The sequence below is a fragment of the Semicossyphus pulcher genome, unplaced genomic scaffold (genome assembly GCF_022749685.1).
Source record: "Semicossyphus pulcher isolate SPU_LCO1_2020_fin unplaced genomic scaffold, fSemPul1.0.p SCAF_17, whole genome shotgun sequence".
NCBI classification, from domain to species: Eukaryota; Metazoa; Chordata; class Actinopteri; order Labriformes; family Labridae; genus Semicossyphus; species Semicossyphus pulcher.
Window position 1 is genome coordinate 3,453,392 of NW_027211681.1, and position 18,377 is coordinate 3,471,768.

The 18,377-nt window shown below is 41.9% G+C and overlaps 3 protein-coding genes across 3 annotated transcripts; 2 read left to right on the top strand and 1 right to left on the bottom strand.

Annotated features, from left to right (window-relative positions):
- Positions 1-406: 406 nt before the first annotated feature.
- Positions 407-3,529, top strand: LOC138594929 (GTPase IMAP family member 7-like). The gene is made up of 3 exons (XM_069666218.1): positions 407-495; positions 686-757; positions 2,157-3,529. Exons 1-3 carry the CDS (start codon positions 486-488, stop codon positions 3,086-3,088), a joined length of 1,014 nt encoding a protein of 337 aa, XP_069522319.1. The 5' UTR covers positions 407-485; the 3' UTR covers positions 3,089-3,529.
- Positions 3,530-5,977: 2,448 nt separating this feature from the next.
- On the bottom strand, positions 5,978-15,381 carry LOC138594331 (GTPase IMAP family member 8-like). Its single transcript, XM_069665394.1, has 4 exons — positions 15,322-15,381; positions 14,341-15,195; positions 9,272-10,108; positions 5,978-6,935 (listed from the first exon to the last, which is right to left on the bottom strand). Exons 1-4 carry the CDS (start codon positions 15,341-15,343, stop codon positions 6,112-6,114), a joined length of 2,538 nt encoding a protein of 845 aa, XP_069521495.1. The 5' UTR covers positions 15,344-15,381; the 3' UTR covers positions 5,978-6,111.
- Positions 15,382-16,903: 1,522 nt separating this feature from the next.
- LOC138594236 (claudin-9-like) lies at positions 16,904-17,601 on the top strand. Its single transcript, XM_069665260.1, has one exon. The coding sequence runs from the start codon at positions 16,904-16,906 to the stop codon at positions 17,570-17,572; it is 669 nt and encodes a 222-aa protein (XP_069521361.1). The 3' UTR covers positions 17,573-17,601.
- The last annotated feature ends 776 nt before the right edge of the window (positions 17,602-18,377 follow it).

The following is an 18,377-nucleotide window of genomic DNA, read 5'->3' on the forward strand; positions in this document are numbered from 1 at the left end:
TGGCCAGCTGAGGAACTGCAGTTTTTGGCACAACCGAGTGTTCTTCATCTTTCAGCCCCGGAGGTCGCTGCTTGGTGTTGATACTTAATGCTCATTTTAAACACACAAAATCACACATGTACACGTGTACGCACATAGGCCTACTTAAGATATTCATTGGAGGTAACGCAGGTTAAGAATATAGATGATCTTCTCTTGTTGCAGTCGCACTTTCTAAAACATAATACAAGTCCTGCAAACACACACCCCTGCTGAGCACAATCAGAGAGCTGTGGACAGCCTTTGTGGGGGGAGGCACATTTTTCAGATGTAAACCAAAGACAATACCAGGAAATAGGAAGCCCCCTGTGCTTAGACCAGGCTTCCACAAGTTTCCCTCAACACTAATGTCTCACGTCAAGCCACAGAGCTGGTGTGAGTTCACTACTCAAGCCTGGAACAACACATTTAGCCACCTGGGAACTGAAAAAGATAGATCTGAAGTAATGGCTGAAGGTAAGACAATTTATGTGACTCAATGTAAAAAAACCAAAAAAACAGCTTTGGTCCTTTATTACTTCAGGATGTAACACTTGATGTGACACTGGAAAGAGCACAGTTGGAAATAGAAAAAAAACAGACATTAATAATGATGTCAGTGACTAATCTGTCTTTTGTGTCTTAATGGTGTCATCTAATATCACAGCGATACCGCTGCGAGAGAAGAAGCAGAAGACTCTACCTCGCTCTGACGGGTGTGGTCTGAATAACTTTGACGGTATGCTCATTCATTGTTTCTCGCATGAAATCTCTCAGAATACTTTCAAACACTTATTTATATTCCGCTTTCTATTCAGCAAGACTTTATAAGACTTAAAATAACTGCTTTATTCATGTAAATACAAGGTTTATTGTTGCTTTTAGGTAAACATGTTTGGGGTTGGCGGGTGGTATAAATAGACCCTTTGTGTGCTGTTTTTCTTCCCTAGGATTCCCTCAGTCTTTGTAGCTGCTCTACTTTGATGGCTGCATTTTATAATAAACTAAGTGGGCTGTAGTGATGTCACTGAGTCTTTATTGGGATGGTTCTTTAACCACAAATATAGTAGAGCCTTTGTTAATGAAATATATGGTTTACAAATAGATTGTCAACAACTTTCCCCCAGACAGTTTAAAGTTTAAATTTTTTTCTTGAGACATAAAATACAAGTTAAGTTATGTTATGTTAAAAAGGCCTGGGTGTTTCTCGGTTTGCTTTCACATTGTGTGGCCAACTGCACATGCTCATCACGTTCTCATGCTGGCCCCGCCCGCCTGGTCCCACTCAGCCAGGGCCGACATTTCACTGCAATGATGTCACAGACATTACAATATCTTTGCTAGGCTGCGGTAAAGTTGTTTTCAATTTTAAGCTCCATTTATTAATTCACAATGAAAAGAGTCATGATAGACTGAATTTGCTTGTTTGATATGTAAGTATATAAGCTCTATTTATAAATCTGTGAAGTTCTCAGTCCAGGTCATGGGATTACACTCTTGATTACACATCTGTTAGCATCTGTTAGCTAACTACAGAGGCTTATATTTCTAGCTCCGTCCAGACAGTCAGTTCAGAACTAAAGAAGGTGAAACGTCTTCAAGAACCTCAACCAAGTCCAGTTGCCTTTTTGATTGAGCTTCAAACTTTATTTATGAAGAACTTTTTAAACACACAGTTACAATGTGCTTAAAAAAAATCAGGGAAAAAACATTTAAAAAAAGACAACATTAACATATAATAAGATATAAGATATATATATAATAAGATACTGACAAAACCCTTTTTACTCGTCTCTTTTAAAGTGCTGCTTTTTGGCCACAGGGGAATGTTTTAGTTGCAGTGCTGCATTTGGCCACCTGGGGAAAAATGGCAGTATGTCTCCTGCTCTCCTAATATATCCATGTTCGCTAGCATACTACCATCAACTGTTGATCGGTTGCTGTGCATCATGCGCAATAATGCAAAGAACATTTATTTGTAAGAGCATTGCACATTAGCGCTACAAGTGGTCAAAATAAACAACAGGGTGTCTTTAAAGTGATAGCTAGTGAGATAAAGCAAGTTATGCTAGAGGGACAAACACAACCAATAACCCAAGTGGTGACAATAACATGATTTTTTTCTTGTGCTGTTACAGCTCTGGACTTGTCTGGAGGGTTGAGGATAGTCCTGGTGGGGAAGACTGGATCAGGAAAGAGTGCATCAGGAAATACCATCCTGGGGAGAGCTGCCTTCAAAGAGGACCCCAGCTCCGTGTCTGTCACCAACCACTGTGAGACACAGAGCGGGGAAGTGGACGGGACTGTGGTCCAGGTGATCGACACTCCGGGTCTGTTCGATACCGCCATCACAGAGGAAGAATTAAAGATGCGACTAGAGGAGTGTGTGAAGATGTCGGTGCCCGGCCCTCACGCCTTCCTCCTTGTGATCAGGCTCGGAGTGAGGTTCACCGAGGAGGAAAGAAACGCTGTGAAGTGGATCCAGGATAACTTTGGAGACGATGCCTCCATGTACACCATCATGCTGTTCACATGTAAAGATCAGGCCAAGGCTGACAATGCTCTGAAGGAGTGCAAGGAGCTGCGGAGACTCTCCATCACATTCGGACGCCGGTACCATGCCTTCAACAACAACGACGCAGACGACCGCGTGCAGGTCAAAGAGCTGATCACCATGATCAAGGAAATGATACAGGATAACGGAGGGAAACACTACACTAACGAGATGTATGAGAAAGCCCAGAGGAAGCTGAGAGAGGAGGAGGAGCTGAAGAAACAGCAGGAGGAGGAGAAGAAAGAGGAGGAGAGGAAAATGTGGGATGCAGAGAGGGAGAAGCAACAGAAGGAGAGAGAGAAGAAGAAAAAGATTAGAAGAAAGAATATACGTGTGGCGTCGGCTGCTGCGGTTGTGTTGGTGATAGCTGGGGCGGTGATAGCGGTGGGAGCTAACACTACAGTGGCTTTGGCTTTAGGAGCTCCTGTGCTCGTCCTGGGAGTGCTGTGTGGTTTAGCAGCTATTTGCATATGGAAGGGGATAAGATGTAAAGCCAAGAAAGGAGCTCCAGTATAAACATGTGGAGGCCGATCACAAGGACATGTTGACTGATGAGAACTACATGTATACTATGGACCAATAGTATGATTTACTGTGTACACCCAATCAGTGTATCATGTTGTTTTCTGCATCCTGCTGTTGCAATAAGACGGATATGTCAATTTAAAGCTCTCAGTCAACCGACGGTATGAAATGCAATACTTTTTTCATGAGTTGTACTTGAACAGATATTTTCCTCCTCTGAGAAACCGTTTCAATCCTAATAAATATTAGTCACATTTGTTTTTCACATATTATGCGAATGGATCTTGTAAAGTTGGGAATCTGTGGGCATTATTTATACACTCATATCTTGAAAATTGGTCAAAAATAAAACATTGATGCAGATTATTAACTGTTCTTTATTTAGACTATGATGTGCTGTCCCCTCGCTTTATTATTAGAAACATTACAAGCTCCCTTCCCTAAAGGAAGTGAGAGACAATGGTAAACATCCGCTGGCCAATCACATTTAAGTAAGGCCCCATCTAAAGAGAGCTACCCCTCTCTTTGCCTGCGACGTCATGGCCAGCTGCAATAAAACGACCAAGAGAAGCTTTAAAATGGTGACCTGCAGGTAAGTCTGTCAGACACATGTGCAGAACCAGACTCATGTTGAACAATCATCTTCCTCGACTGGATGGGCCGAAGATGGGATAGAAGGAGATGCAGGATAGAGACAGGCAAAGAGAGAAACAACAACATATGTTCTTGTTACATCAACAACAACAGGTAATACATACTTATGGTTACAATGCCAATAATAGTGCTACACTAGTGTGAAGATTAGCAAAAAATAAATTAGCGCGAGAATCAGAGTGATGATAAAGGCTGTAGTAATTGTAATTGTAACAGTTGAAGTCAACAGGTCTACTATTAGCATTAGCAGCAACAATAATGATACTATGGGGGAGACTGATGTTAGTAGTCGTTGCAGTCGAGCAGGTCCACAGCAGCAGGTGAAGAGTTCAAGGCTTTGATTGTGTTTGTGTTTTCTCTGTCTGTCTTTACTGACCAACTATGTTGAAAACAGATGTGGTTACCAGGATGTTCCCTTTGTTTTCATCCAACTATACGAGCAATAATAAAGGCATTCAGAAAACACACCTGGTGAAGTATCCTATCATACACTTAATATCTCTTGTTATATATATTAAAATGATTGCATTATAACCGGTTGTTTAGTTAACGTTGACATTTGGGGAAATAGTTGTGTTCATTTTACCTGCCGACATTTGAATGAGAAGATCAGTAACACTCCAATGTCTGCTTATACAAAAATTAATAATAATGAATTATAATGAAGATGAAGCTACAGCCAGTTAGCTTAGCTTAGCTTAGCTTAGCACAAAGACTAGAAACAGAGGTAGGCGCTAGGCTGGCTCTGACCTCAGGTAACTAAACCTGTCTCCCAGTACCACTAAATCAAACATATTGCTTTTTTTCCTACAATCTGATGTATAAAAACATGTAATATAAATGTTAATGTGCTGGATTATAGACTGAAACACAGAACATCTCACTGCCATGAATGATTGAAACACGTGTTTACACATTGTATATGAATGAATGAAACATTGTGTATGAACACATTCAAATATGTTGACGATTAAAATCATTCTGATAAAATACATTAAACGTTTAAATGTACGGAAGCCCTCAGCAGACATGCATCCATACATTTTTTGTACTCTGTCTTCCCGTGATGACGAGTAATATCTGGTTGTTCTCTCGAGATCTCGACTTATTTATGTTGTTATCTCGGGATAACGCTGCACCGCTATAATGTCAGAGTTGCAAAAGCACAAAACAAACCTAGAATAGGCTTAGTTTACCTCATACATGTGGGCAATGACAGAACGGCATGTCCTGGGGTCTTACTTATAAATGTTGCGTATGCACAAACACGGGCCTGAAAAAAATGTGCCCACCAGAAAGCAAACTATGACCCATGCAGAGGAGAGACCGTCTCCTGAATCGAAATCCAAAATAACGTCAAAAAGCCTCAAAGAGTTAAAGAACAGAGCGTCAATAGTTTTCTCTAATGTCTTCTAATACTGTGTTTATATCAGCAAGTAGGATTTCTAGTTTTAATAAAGATATTGTGACTTTATATTGTAACTGCATTGATCACGACTGTCTGTGCCATCAGGCGCTCATTGCGCACCAGAGACTCGCAGTGGCTGCTTCAGACACTCTGCCTTCACCTGTCACCTCCAATAAAGTATTCTCACTACCTGCACATATGGATTGTCTAAATGAGTAAAGTCTAAAACTAAAGCCAGTGAATTAACTCGCAATCATTACATAGCCTTTCAATCAGTCCCAAACACAGTGCAGGCCAAGGTCATCATAACTAAACCACATCAATTAAAAAGCTTGCGTTCAACGATCAAACGTCTGTCAAACCTCTAACTGACGGCAACATTAATGTGAAGTAATTAATGTGGTTCCTGTAAAGACATTTATGCAGTGGGGACACTTGTGCGTAAAGCGGCTGATGGATTCACTGGCACTGTTTGTAACAAAACTGTCCTCTTCTCAGCTCCACCTTGAGCTGTCATTTCCTTCGGCTTCCTCTCAGTTGTTTTCGTGATTAACCGTAAACAACTACCTGTGATCAGCCCACTCATATGCATTTACACTCATGAGGTGCTTTGACCATTTATGGTGTAATGTGGGCGTGTAGAGGGCGGAATAGGAAGCTAATTCACTTGCGAATTAAAGTAAACATTAAATGAAATCTTCAAACTGGATTTTCCTGTGAAACTGATTTTTGTCAAACATCAAACAAAACTTTTTAAAGTGATCATTTTTTTTATTTCAAATCAAAGTGAAAAAATACAATAGTGTTCTCACACAAAAAGATGCTCAGGATAATAGTGTACAGAATAATTATCTAAAAGATTTGTCACAGATTAATTTGTTGTTGAAAGCAGTCAGGCTTTGACTAATGAGTATCGCTGCCCATAATTTCTTCCTGAAACACTTGACATGACTTAGCTGTTTTTAGGTTTCATCCAACTGCCAATGACTTTAGACGTCCCTGCACCAGCAAACATCACCATTGCTCTCATGGATGCAGCAACAACACCACCACTTATAGCACCACCAGCTACAGGGAGTGCTACATACATCAACTGATTACCTAAAGTGTCCATATAGCCTCCACACTTGCTCCACCACTCATCTGACTTCATCTTTTTCTGGGCCGCTTCATAGATGCTGCTGGTGTAATGATTACCATTTAACTGCACTATCTCGTCTATCTTTTCAAACAGATCATTCACCTGAGTGCGATTGCTCATGCATGTGTTGTCAAACACACTGTACCTGCCATTACAGCTTTTTATGAGCTCCCTGAGTTCAGAGCTTTCCGCCAAAAAAGTCTCAATGGACTTTAGCCCTAGCAGATCTCCCCTGGTGAAAAGCACCAGTGTGTACTTGGAGGCTTCCCCACCAAAGTTGTCCTTGATCCACTCGACGGCCTTTTTCTCCTCTCCTGTGAACCGAACATCCAGTCTGATCACCAGCAGGAAGAGATGGGGTCCTGGAATTGACAGCTTGATACATTTCTCTATTTCATTTTTCAATTCGACGTCTGTAATTGATGTGTCAAAGACCCCAGGGGTGTCGACGACGCTCACAGTTCTTTGATCGTGGAGGGAGATTTCTTTTTTACATGTCTTGGTCACAGAAGACGGTGAAAAGTCTGCAGTAAAAGCCTTCCTTCCCAGGATGGTGTTTCCTGTTGCACTCTTCCCTGATCCAGTCTTCCCCAGTAGGACAATCCTCAGGTCATGGCAAACTGGAGAGCTGGAGTCTGTGAACAAAACGACAGGGAAACGTTTCATTCATTTGGATTTTTAGTGTGAAAAGATATTAAATACTCCTGTACACATGTAAAGACACTTACCTTTAGTTGAAAGCATCTTGTTGCAGAGGAAACCAGGAAACACAGGTCAACCTGACTTTAAACTACAAAATGTGTCAGTGTGTGTTTCTCAAGCACCCCTTTAGGTCACAGTACGTCTGTTTGTCTGTTTGCTAGTTATTCCCCTCCTCCCTTTCTCTCGCTCTCTCTCTCTCTTGCTCGCTCGCTCTCTCTCTCTGCCGCTTTCCAGGAAAGCGAAACTTAACGTGCTTCAAAGCATTGTGGAAATAGTTTAGAGGGAGACTTAACTCTTACAGCACACATGGCATTATATCTACGCTGAGTTGTCCTTTTAGACAGAAACCAATAATATCAATATATGACCAATACCAATAACAATGGTAAAGAAGTCTAAAAATGAGCAAGAACAGCATAGTAATGATGAAAGGCTGACAATAGAAATTGTAACAGTTGAAGTCAACAGGTCTATTATTAGCATTACCAACAAAAATAATGATAATGATATGTGGAAGACTGATATTAATAGTTGTTGCAGTCTGAATCAAGCAGGTCCACAGCAGCAGGTAGTCTGCAGCAACGATCCCCAGGAGACTACGAGACAAGGGGGCTCGAAAATTCCCAGGAAGATATATGGTTAGTAACTCTTTTATAAATGAGACCCCTGGTCTGAAATATCACAGTGACCAGCCTGTTGTTTTTTCTAGATCGCCTGAAGATTCTCCCGTTATTACGTGAAAACGAGAAAAATAAGTCAAGATCTCAAGAAACGTACTCGTTATCACAGGAAAATGAAGTAAATAAAATGAATAGAAGCATGTCCGCTTAGGGCTTCCGTACAGATGAAATTAAATGAAATCTTCAAACTGGATTTTCCTGTGAAACTGATTTTTGTACAACATCAAACAAAACTTTTTAAAGTCATCATTGTTTTATTACAAATCAAAGAGAAAAAATACAATAGTGTTCTCACACAAAAAGATGCTACAATAGTGTTTTGTCAGTATTTTCCCATATATTGATAGGAAACGTTCAAGGTTAGTTTTTATTGACATTACAAAACACAGGGTTGTGAAAAGTAGTTGTTTCCCCTCGATTGTGCACATAGAAAAACTGTACAGGGATAAAAAAGCAAAACATTGATATAAAAAGACAAAAATATTAAGTTACGCAAGCATCCCTACACTTTGAGAGTATACTCTCATACTGTAAACATACCTTACATTTCCAAACAACTGGGAAATTATGCATACAATGTGACTTTAGTGGGTATCAGTGGACTTAAAGGGGAGGGGGTGTTCATCATCTCAAAAGGACCCTCTTTGATGGTCATCAGGTAAAACAAACATGACAAAGTGCCATCTATTGTTGTGAACCATAGACTGTATAAAAGACGTGGGCGTAGCCAACCTGATGTCACCTACTGACCACATTCACACAGTGGCCATTTTTCAGTGACGTCGCGTTCAGGGTGGGAAACTCAATTTAAAATGAAAAATGAAATATAAAACATGAATTATAAGATTTACAGTTTTCAAGTAGTTTCAAACTTTGTTTATTTGTACAAGTTACAGTTTAATGTGTAAAAATAAATGCCAAAATAATTCCTGCCTTTCATTCCTAAAGTTGCAACTGAATTTAACAGGCATTTACAGTGAATCATAAACACAATGTGTGATGAATGTGCACTATCTAGAGATATAAACAGTGGAGAGGTGGAGATGTAGATGAGAGGTAGACAGGAAGTGACCTCATGAGAAGTAGTTCACTGTCAGTCATTGTAGTTAATGATTTTATAATCAGAATCAGAATCTGGGTTTATTGCCAAGTTGGTTTACACATACAAGGAATTTATAATCTATTTATAATAGAACGAGACTTCTATGAACCCCTTCAGCTAGCATTCCCTCTCCCTTTAAGATCTTCTCTTAACAAGACTGTGTTTCTGTTTTCATCCATAAATTAAATGTATTGATGCAACTGACTTTTGTCAAGCATCAAACAGAACCTTTTAAAGTCATCATTGTTTTATTACAAATCAAAGAGAAAAACTACAATAGTGTTCTCACACAAAAAGATGCTCAGGATAATAGTGTACAGTATAATTATCTAAAAGATTTGTCACAGATTAATTTGTGGTTTACAGCAGTCAGGCTTTGACTAATGAGTTTCACTGCCCATAATGCAATGAAGAAAAGTTTGCACTTATGTATGAAAAGGAAATAAATGACTTCACAAACTTCCTGAAACACTTGACTTGACTTAACTGCCTTCTGTTTTAGGTTTCATCCACCTCCCAATCGCTTTAGAAATCCCTGCACCAGCCAACAGTAAAGATGGCCCGATGGTAAGAGCAGCTTCCTCTGCCACCACAGCAGCACCAGCGACAGGAACAGCTGTGGCTGCTGCTGCCCCTATCAAGCCTATGGCTAAAGTGTCCATATGGCCTCCACACTTGCTCCACCACTCATCTGACTTCATCTTTTTCTGGGCCGCTTCATAGATGCTGCTGGTGTAATGATTACCATTTAACTGCACTATCTTGTCTATCTTCTCAAACAGATCATTCACCTGAGTGCGACTGCTCATGCATGTGTTGTCAAACACACTGTACCTGCCATTACAGCTTCTGATGAGCTCACTGAGTTCAGAGCTTTCCTCCAAAAAAGTCTCAATGGACTTTGGCCTTAGCAGATCTCCCCTGGTGAAAAGCACCAGTGTGTACTTGGAGGCTTCCCCACCAAAGTTGTCCTTGATCCACTCGACGGCCTTCTTCTCCTCTCCTGTGAACCGAACATCCAGTCTGATCACCAGCAGGAAGAGATGGGGCCCTGGGATTGACAGCTTGATACATTTCTCTATTTCATTTTTCAATTCGACGTCTGTAATTGATGTGTCAAAGACCCCAGGGGTGTCGACGACGCTCACAGTTCTTTGATCGTGGTGGGAGATTTCTTTTCTACATGTCTTGGTCACAGAAGACGGTGAAAAGTCTGCAGCAAAAGCCTCCCTTCCCAGGATGGTGTTTCCTGTTGCACTCTTCCCTGATCCAGTCTTCCCCAGTAGGACAATCCTCAGGTCATGGCAAACTGGAGAGCTGGAGTCTGTGAACAAAACGACAGGGAAACGTTTCATTCATTTGGATTTTTAGTGTGAAAAGATATTAAATACTCCTGTACACATGTAAAGACACTTACCTTTAGTTGAAAGCATCTTGTTGCAGAGAAAGATATACCAGGAAACACAGGTCAACCTGACTTTAAACTACAAAATGTGTCAGTGTGTGTTTGTCAAGCGTCTCTTTTATATCACAGTACGTCTGTTTGTCTGTTTGCTAGTTATTCCCCTCCTCCCTCTCTCTCTCTCTCTCTCTCGGCAGCTTTCCAGGCAAGCGAAACTTAACATGTTTCAAAGCATTGTGGAAATAGTTTAGATGGAGACTTAACTCTTACAGCAGACATGGCTGAGTTGTCCTTTTAGATAGAAACCAATAATATCAATATATGTCCAATACCAATAATAATGGTACAGAAAAAAGTGACAAAAAGTTAGCATTATCATTTGATAGTGTTATGATACTATCATATATTGTTATATGATTATGATGACATGATAGGAAATCCCTAGCTTGCTATAATATTGGCAAGGAAATGGAATATTAATGCTGGCTGTTGTCAAACGTTAGCTTATGGGTTATCAATTACATCGTTCTACTTTGAAATATGAACCTATGGAAATATGGCGGGGGGGGGCAGAAAAAGCTGTGGCTTCTGTGGTTGCGGAAGTAAAAACCTGGGTGTGTCTGGGTGTTTGGTTGGTCTAAGGGAAGTTCTGGCAAACATTTGGATGACTCAGCAAGGCTTGTTCAGGCCGTCTTAATTTGAGCAGGGACAACTCACAAACAACATTAACCTTCTTTCAAACAAGGAGAGATTTATTGCACTGGATTTTAGCGAATAGCTATTTCTTATGTTGCATGGAGGTCTTGGACAGTGCCTGTGAAATCGTGTGGAAATTTTCCGGGGATCATTAAAGGTTAACTTGTTTAAATTTAAAGTTATATGGGGGGGGGAGGGGGCAATTTATTTAATGACATTTATTTTATGACCCCCGACTTTCACCCCTGGGGATCAATAAAGGATTATCTTATCTTGTTTACGAGGGCAAGTCACCTGTCTAGAGTACCATTTGTGGATGAGGTAGGGGGTTTTGTCACTGTATATAAGCTTGAACACTCTGACTGAAAGAGAGAGAACTGCTGTACTTCTCTCCATGCTGCATGTAAAATGTAAGTAAAGAGACGTGATTCATAACATTGAGTTTGCTTGTTCTTCACAAATTAACTTCAGGAGGAGAATTTCCCTCACAATCGCAACCAGTTTGGTCTGTCCTACTTTCAAAAACGGGTACTGGAGGGGGTGTTCCAACTACCATGTTATCACACTACTCAGGTTAAAGTTCATTCCAAGGTGCTGGAATGGAGGCTTCAGCCAATCGTCCAACCTCTGATACAAGCCCCTTATACATGATCAGTTAAAGCAGGGATTATTGTGCCTCCGTTACATTGCATATTCTATATAAAAGGCGCAGAGGCCAAATTGTGGGGCAAAGTCGTTCCGCCTCTGAGCCAGCAGGGCGGAACAGCGTCATGCGTGTATTTGAAGCACACGCTGTTTGTTTATACCTCTTGAACGTTTTGCTTCCTCAACGCCAGAACACGATGTAAAAACACACACTGGGGTGACTTTACACTGGCGTTGCTAGGTCCAATGTAAAATGGCAAAGGCTGCATGATGGCAGAGCTTCGTTACGGCATTGAGGCGGAACCATAGTGTAAAAAGGGATACAGATTCTGTCTTGGCCATCAAGTGGTGAACCAACTCACCCACCTTACAGAGTTGCCGGGGGTGTCATGGTTATTCAGTCTACATATACTGTATTTTGTGGACCTGGAGAAGTCCTCCAAACGTGCTCCTGGGGGAGTCCTGTGGGGGGTATTGTGGGGATATGAGGTATTTGTTCTGCTGCTACAAGCCATTTGGTCCATGTATACCCAAAGTGACAGAATTGTCCGCAACCTTGGCACAAAGTCAAACATGTTCCCAGTGGGTGTTGGCCTCCACCATGGCTGTCCTTTTTCACAGATTTTGTTTGTGATTTTCATGGACAGAATCTCAAGACCGAGCCTTGGGGGAGAGTGTCTGGTATGGGGACCTCAGAATTGCATCTCTGCTTTTTGCAGAGGATCAAATTGGGACCTCCAGCAGTCACTTGGGCTGCTAGCAGCCAAGCGTGAAGTTGTAGGGGTGAGAGTCAGCACCTCAAAGTCTGAGGACATGGCTCTTTTGACGAAAAACAATGGATCACTTCCTCTGGGTTGGGAGCGGGTTACTGCCCCAAGCAAAGGAGTTTAAGTATCTCTGGGTCTTGTTCACAAGTGAGGGTAAAGTGGTTGGTGAGAATGACAGACAATTTGATGCAATGACGGCAGTAATGCGGGTGTTGTGCTGGACCATCGTGGTAATCGGGAGCTGACTCATAATGCGAAGCTCTCGATTTACCAGTCGATCTATATTCTAACAATCAGTTTTGGTCATGAGCACTGATTATTGACAGAAACAATAAGATTGTGTATCCAAGTGTCTGAAATGAATATCCTCTGCAGGGTGGATGGGCTCAGTCTTACAGATAGGGTAAAGAGCTCAGACATTCAGAGGGAGCTTGGAGTAGAGCTGCTACTTCTTTGAATCTAAAGGAGCCAGTTGAGGTGGTTAAGACATTAATGGAGGTAGCTAAGACACACAGCTTTCATCTACTTACAAATGTTCCATTCTTTTTGCCTTCTTTAATTGTAGGCAAAACTGGGTATTTTGATTACTTATGTAAAATGTTTGCATCCATCAAAACATTTAGCATTCTGATCAATGGAAGTCATTTTCTCTCCTAAAGGCAGCTGAAACAGTTGTATTATTGGTTAAAAAAAAATTATATTATTTACAGCCTATAGACACTCACACTACAGTGATGTATTTTAGGCCTCAAGTGGAAATTGGTTTTTGTTAGGTATTTATATTAATTGAATAAAATTAATCTCCAGGTTGAAGGATTAGGGCTCAGAATGATTTTATTGTAGTTGTACATGAAAACTAGGAAAGTTAATAAATTGGTCAAATGTCATAAATGACTATAGAACAACACAATTGCAATAAAACAGAACAAGGTAGTATAATTTAGGTATAATTATAATATAAAAAAACCTCTGAGACATTAAGAAGCATTATGCTAGCAGGACTATGGAGAAGGACTTTCGTTTGGCCTCAAAGAAGTTCTGGCAAACCGTAAGACGACTCAGGAAGGGGAAGCATTTTTAAAAAGGGGGACCAGAGGGTCCCAACTATCGGAGTATAACACTACTCAGCCTCCCGGGTAAAGTTTAGTCCAGGGTGCTTGAAAGGAGGCTCCGGCCGATTGTTGAACCTCTGATACAGGAGGAACAATGCGGATTCCGACCGGGCCGTGGAACAGTGGACCAGCTCTTTACCCTGGCAGGGCTGCTTAGGGGGGCATGGGAGTTTGCTCATCCACATCCTCTACATGTGCTTTGTGGACTTGGAGAAGGCCTATGATCGTGTCCCCCGGGTGGTCCTGTGGGGATACTGCAGGAGTATGGGGTACCGGGGCCGTTGATAAGAGCCATCCAGTCGCTGTATAACCAAAGTGAGAGCTGTGTTCGCATTCTCAGCACAAAGTCAAACACGTTCCCAGTGCGTGTTGGCCTCCGCCAGGGCTGTTCCTTGTCACCGATGCTGTTTGTGATTTTCATGGACAGGATCTCAAGGCGCAGCCGGGGGGAGGAGGGTTTCCACTTTGGGGACCTCAGGATTTCACCTCAGGAGTAGGCTGCCACCGCCACCCGGCCCGGGATAAGCGGAAAATAATGGATGGATGGATGAATGGATATGCTAGCAGGGAATACATACAGTAATATGTATGTTTGCATATCTGTAAATCAAAAAGCTCAAACATGCTAATTTTACTTTTTTTATTTCCAAGAATTCATAATGCATTTCTACTTCCATCCAGATACAATAGACAGGAAAAAGAGTCTTGAATTTCACACACACTGCTTTGAAAAAAAAGATATTTAAACAAATTCAGCTTGCTGTCATGTCATCATTTTTTCAAATCAAACATAAAAATAACAATATTGTTCTCCACACTAAATGATATTCAGGATAATAAGGGTACGAGAGATGAAGAAAAAATCTTGAAATGACTGAAAGGGCAATATGATTAATACTTTCGCTTGAAGGGTCATGGCTTGACATGACTTAGCTGTCTTTTGTTTTAGGTTTAATCCACCTCCCAATGGCTTTAGAAATCCCTGCACCTGCGAACATCACCATAGATCTCATGGATACAGCTGTTGCTATCTCTGCGGCTACAGGACCACCAGCTATAGCACCACCAGCGACAGGGACAGCTGTGGCTGCTGCTGCAATCATTAACTGATTACCTGCTGTGTCCATATAGCCTCCACACTTGCTCCACCACTCATCTGACTTCATCTTTTTCTGGACCGCTTCATAGATGCTGCTGGTGTAATGATTACCATTTAACTGCACTATCTCGTCTATCTTCTCAAACAGATCATTCACCTGAGTGCGATTGCTCATGCATGTGTTGTCAAACACACTGTACCTGCCATTACAGCTTCTGATGAGCTCCTTGAGTTCAGCGCTTTCCTCCAAAAAAGTCTCAATGGACTTTAGCCCTAGCAGATCTCCCCTGGTGAAAAGCACCAGTGTGTACTTGGAGGCTTCCCCACCAAAGTTGTCCTTGATCCACTCGACGGCCTTTTTCTCCTCTCCTGTGAACCGAACATCCAGTCTGATCACCAGCAGGAAGAGATGGGGCCCTGGGATTGACAGCTTGATACATTTCTCTATTTCATTTTTCAATTCGACGTCTGTAATTGATGTGTCAAAGACCCCAGGGGTGTCGACGACGCTCACAGTTCTTTGATCGTGGAGGGAGATTTCTTTTTTACATGTCTTGGTCACAGAAGACGGTGAAAAGTCTGCAGTAAAAGCCTTCCTTCCCAGGATGGTGTTTCCTGTTGCACTCTTCCCTGATCCAGTCTTCCCCAGAAGGACAATCCTCAGGTCATGGCAAACTGGAGAGCTGGAGTCTGTGAACAAAACGACAGTGAAACTGTTCACTGGAGTTCTTTCATTTTTGGTCAGCTTGCGGTCACATAGGGAATGGAATAAGCCAGTATATATAGCTACATAAAAAGGCACGTAAAGGCACTCACCGTCAGCTGAGGTCAAACCCATCTTGTCTTTGAGAAAGAAATACCAGCCAAACTATAAAGAACGGCACTGCATTCTTCAGCTCTTGTAACTCCCCCCTCCTCTCTCCCTTTCTCTCCCTCTGCCTCGGTGGTTACCAGGAAAGTGAAACTGGGTCAGTCAGAGACTTGCCAAAAAGTTTTTCAATTCTAAGAGTTGAGTAACTTTTCCAGTAGCTATTCTCATTTTTTACCCTAGAAAAGCTTGTTTTTTTAATATTTTACAAAGTCAAAATTGCTTGTTTATTTAAAGGTGTTTAACCAGGTGGAGGAGCCGGTGAGCAACCCTAAAGATAAGAGGTGGTGGGTGTAGAAGGAGCAAACCAGGAACAAGGAACCTTAATTAGAAATAAAATGACACCAATTGCATGACACTGGTGAACAGTTGCAGGTGAGGGAGTGTCACAGTGAGAGAAAGGATGGTATGCAAAGATATAATCACGTTTGGCAACATTGCAGAAACAGAACTGCAAGTGCACTTTGATGTCAAACAATCTGCTGCCTGCCTCAGTTCTGTCGGGCATCCTGCCAGGCAGCTTATCACCAGCACGCCTCCTTCTGCAATGAGCATAGTGCAAATAAAGAGCAAACTTCACCCAGGCATCTGGAGCGAGGAGGATGATGAAGCCAGTGAGACAATGTTGGTGGTGTTCTGCCATCTAGTGGCTCTACGGAGCAGCTGTATTTAAAAAAAACAACGTGTTTTATTACCAATTGTCAGGCTCCAATCAGCTTTCACCTCCATGGCTCCATCTAGCGCTACAATCCTGCAACTCCAACTCCATGTAATGACGACACGGTAGCAAACAATGTTTGTAACAAAGTGTCCTTGTGCTGTCATTTTTTGCATAACTATCTCTGTGCGTGTGTTTGTGTGTGAGTGTATTTATTATGCAGTTTTACACGCTGCTGTCCTCCTACACCCCTGTGTATGAGATCCAGAGAGACAAGCTGCCCAGTCATAACAGAATAAAGACACCAACTCCTCACATCACACGGCAACACGAACAAGAAACACACAGAGGGTCATCAACACGCCAGCTGTGGACATCTGGTTGCTGGATAATGGACTGAAGAAGTAAGTTTTAAAGAGCTTTAAGAGTTTTGTTTTTATTGTATTAACATATCTGTATTGTAATTACACTTTCCATGTAAAGGATCAACTAGGGACAAGAGTTAAACATTTGTCTAAGTCTAAGCATCAGTTTCATGCTTTGATGGGGACTATGTTTGATTGCATTGTCCCTATCAAATAAAATAAATTCAATACTGCCCTAAATAATATAAACAGTTATGCTCAGGTTTATTATTACTTAATGGTATAATTCAAAATATCTTTTATCTTAACAGTTTATACATTGGTGCTAAACAAGAAAGGATACAGAGGATCATCTTACCAACTCACCAGAACTTGAGACTGGACGGAGGAGTCGTTGGAAGCCGTGGCTGAATACTGAAGACTCTCAGGAATCACCTACAAATTAAGAGACATTTTTAAGGAACATTTCTGACATTGAGGGCGCTCTCTTCAGTTTCTTCAGCCATCATGGCATCGACAGGTCTGCAGCTGCTGGGCTTGGTGTTTGCCATGCTGGGTTGGGCGTGTGGGGTGTTGGTGTGCGCGGCTCCTCTGTGGCGCGTGTCGGCCTTCGTTGGCGGCGAGCTGGTGATCGCCCAGGTGTTGTGGGAGGGACTGTGGATGAACTGCCTGTCTCAGACCACAGGTCATATTCAGTGCAAGACCTACGACTCCACCCTGGCCCTGCCCATGTCTTTGCAAGTCGCCCGGGGCCTCGCCGTTCTCTCCCTGCTCCTCTGCCTTCTGGCTCTCCTTCTCGCGGTGACTGGGGCCAAGTGTACTCACTGCATGGGTGACGGTAACCAGGCCTCCAAGGCTCGGCTGGCAAGGATAGGAGGAGTGCTCTTCCTCGTGGCTGGCCTGGCCTACCTTATACCCATCTGTTGGACTGCCTACGCAATCATCAGGGACTTCTATGATCCAAACGTTGCAGCGCCTCTAAAGAGAGAGCTGGGGCCGGCGCTGTACCTGGGCTGGGGGGCCTGCTTGCTGCTCCTGGTGGGGGGCGCTCTGCTGCATGTGGGCTCCTCTCCTCCAGTGGGAAAAACACTGCCTGTGGGAAGAGGAGCAGCCAAGGACAACCCACATACAGGAGCAGCAGGAGAGGGGAAGCAACAAGAGAAATCTTTCGTATGAGGTCATTTTATTGGACATGTGAAGCTCAAACAAACACCGAGGTCACAGCCTACACTGTGTCTTATAAAGCAGTGGCAGTATACACTATGTCTCTTATATTTAAATGACACAGCAGAGCGTTTCTTTTTCTTCTAATGAATTGTGGGAGGATAATAGATGTTTAGATGTTTACTAATGTGTGTGACTTACATTTCTCAGATTCCACTCTGCCTCTGCTTATGTTTATGTGTGTGTGTGTGTGTGTGTGGGCGGTCTGTGTACAGAAGGCCAGTGTACATTGTACATCTGCGTATGCTGATGTAATAGCTCCAAATATGAGTTGGCAGTCAGTGATACTTGTTTGTTTACGTTTTATCAATGTGTCTGAGTTATTTGGGTTTTTCAAGCAAATGTATTTTTTCCATTTTCATTTAATTCTTGATTCTTTTTTTACTGTGATTCAGGAAAATGGAACATTTAAAGTTTCATTTAATTCTGTTCAAACTGTATTTTCTAGGTTTTTGAGCATGTGTCTTTTTCCAACATACTAGAGGTCATTATTGATGTATATGCAACTTCCAGTATAAGTTGTTTGGTAAATTTAGTTTTAAAAAAGCATTGCTTAATAAGTCTAACTTAATAAGTAATGTTTGGGCTTCCGCTTGGTTAGGATGAAAAAAATGGCTTGCTATGGTCAGGGTTGGGCTGACATTGTGTAGAGATGTTGCACGTCTTATAATATTTCATCTACGTTTACAATCTATTATTTACATAACGGTTACATTGTATTTTCTACTTTAACTTTTTTATTTTCATTTGAATAATT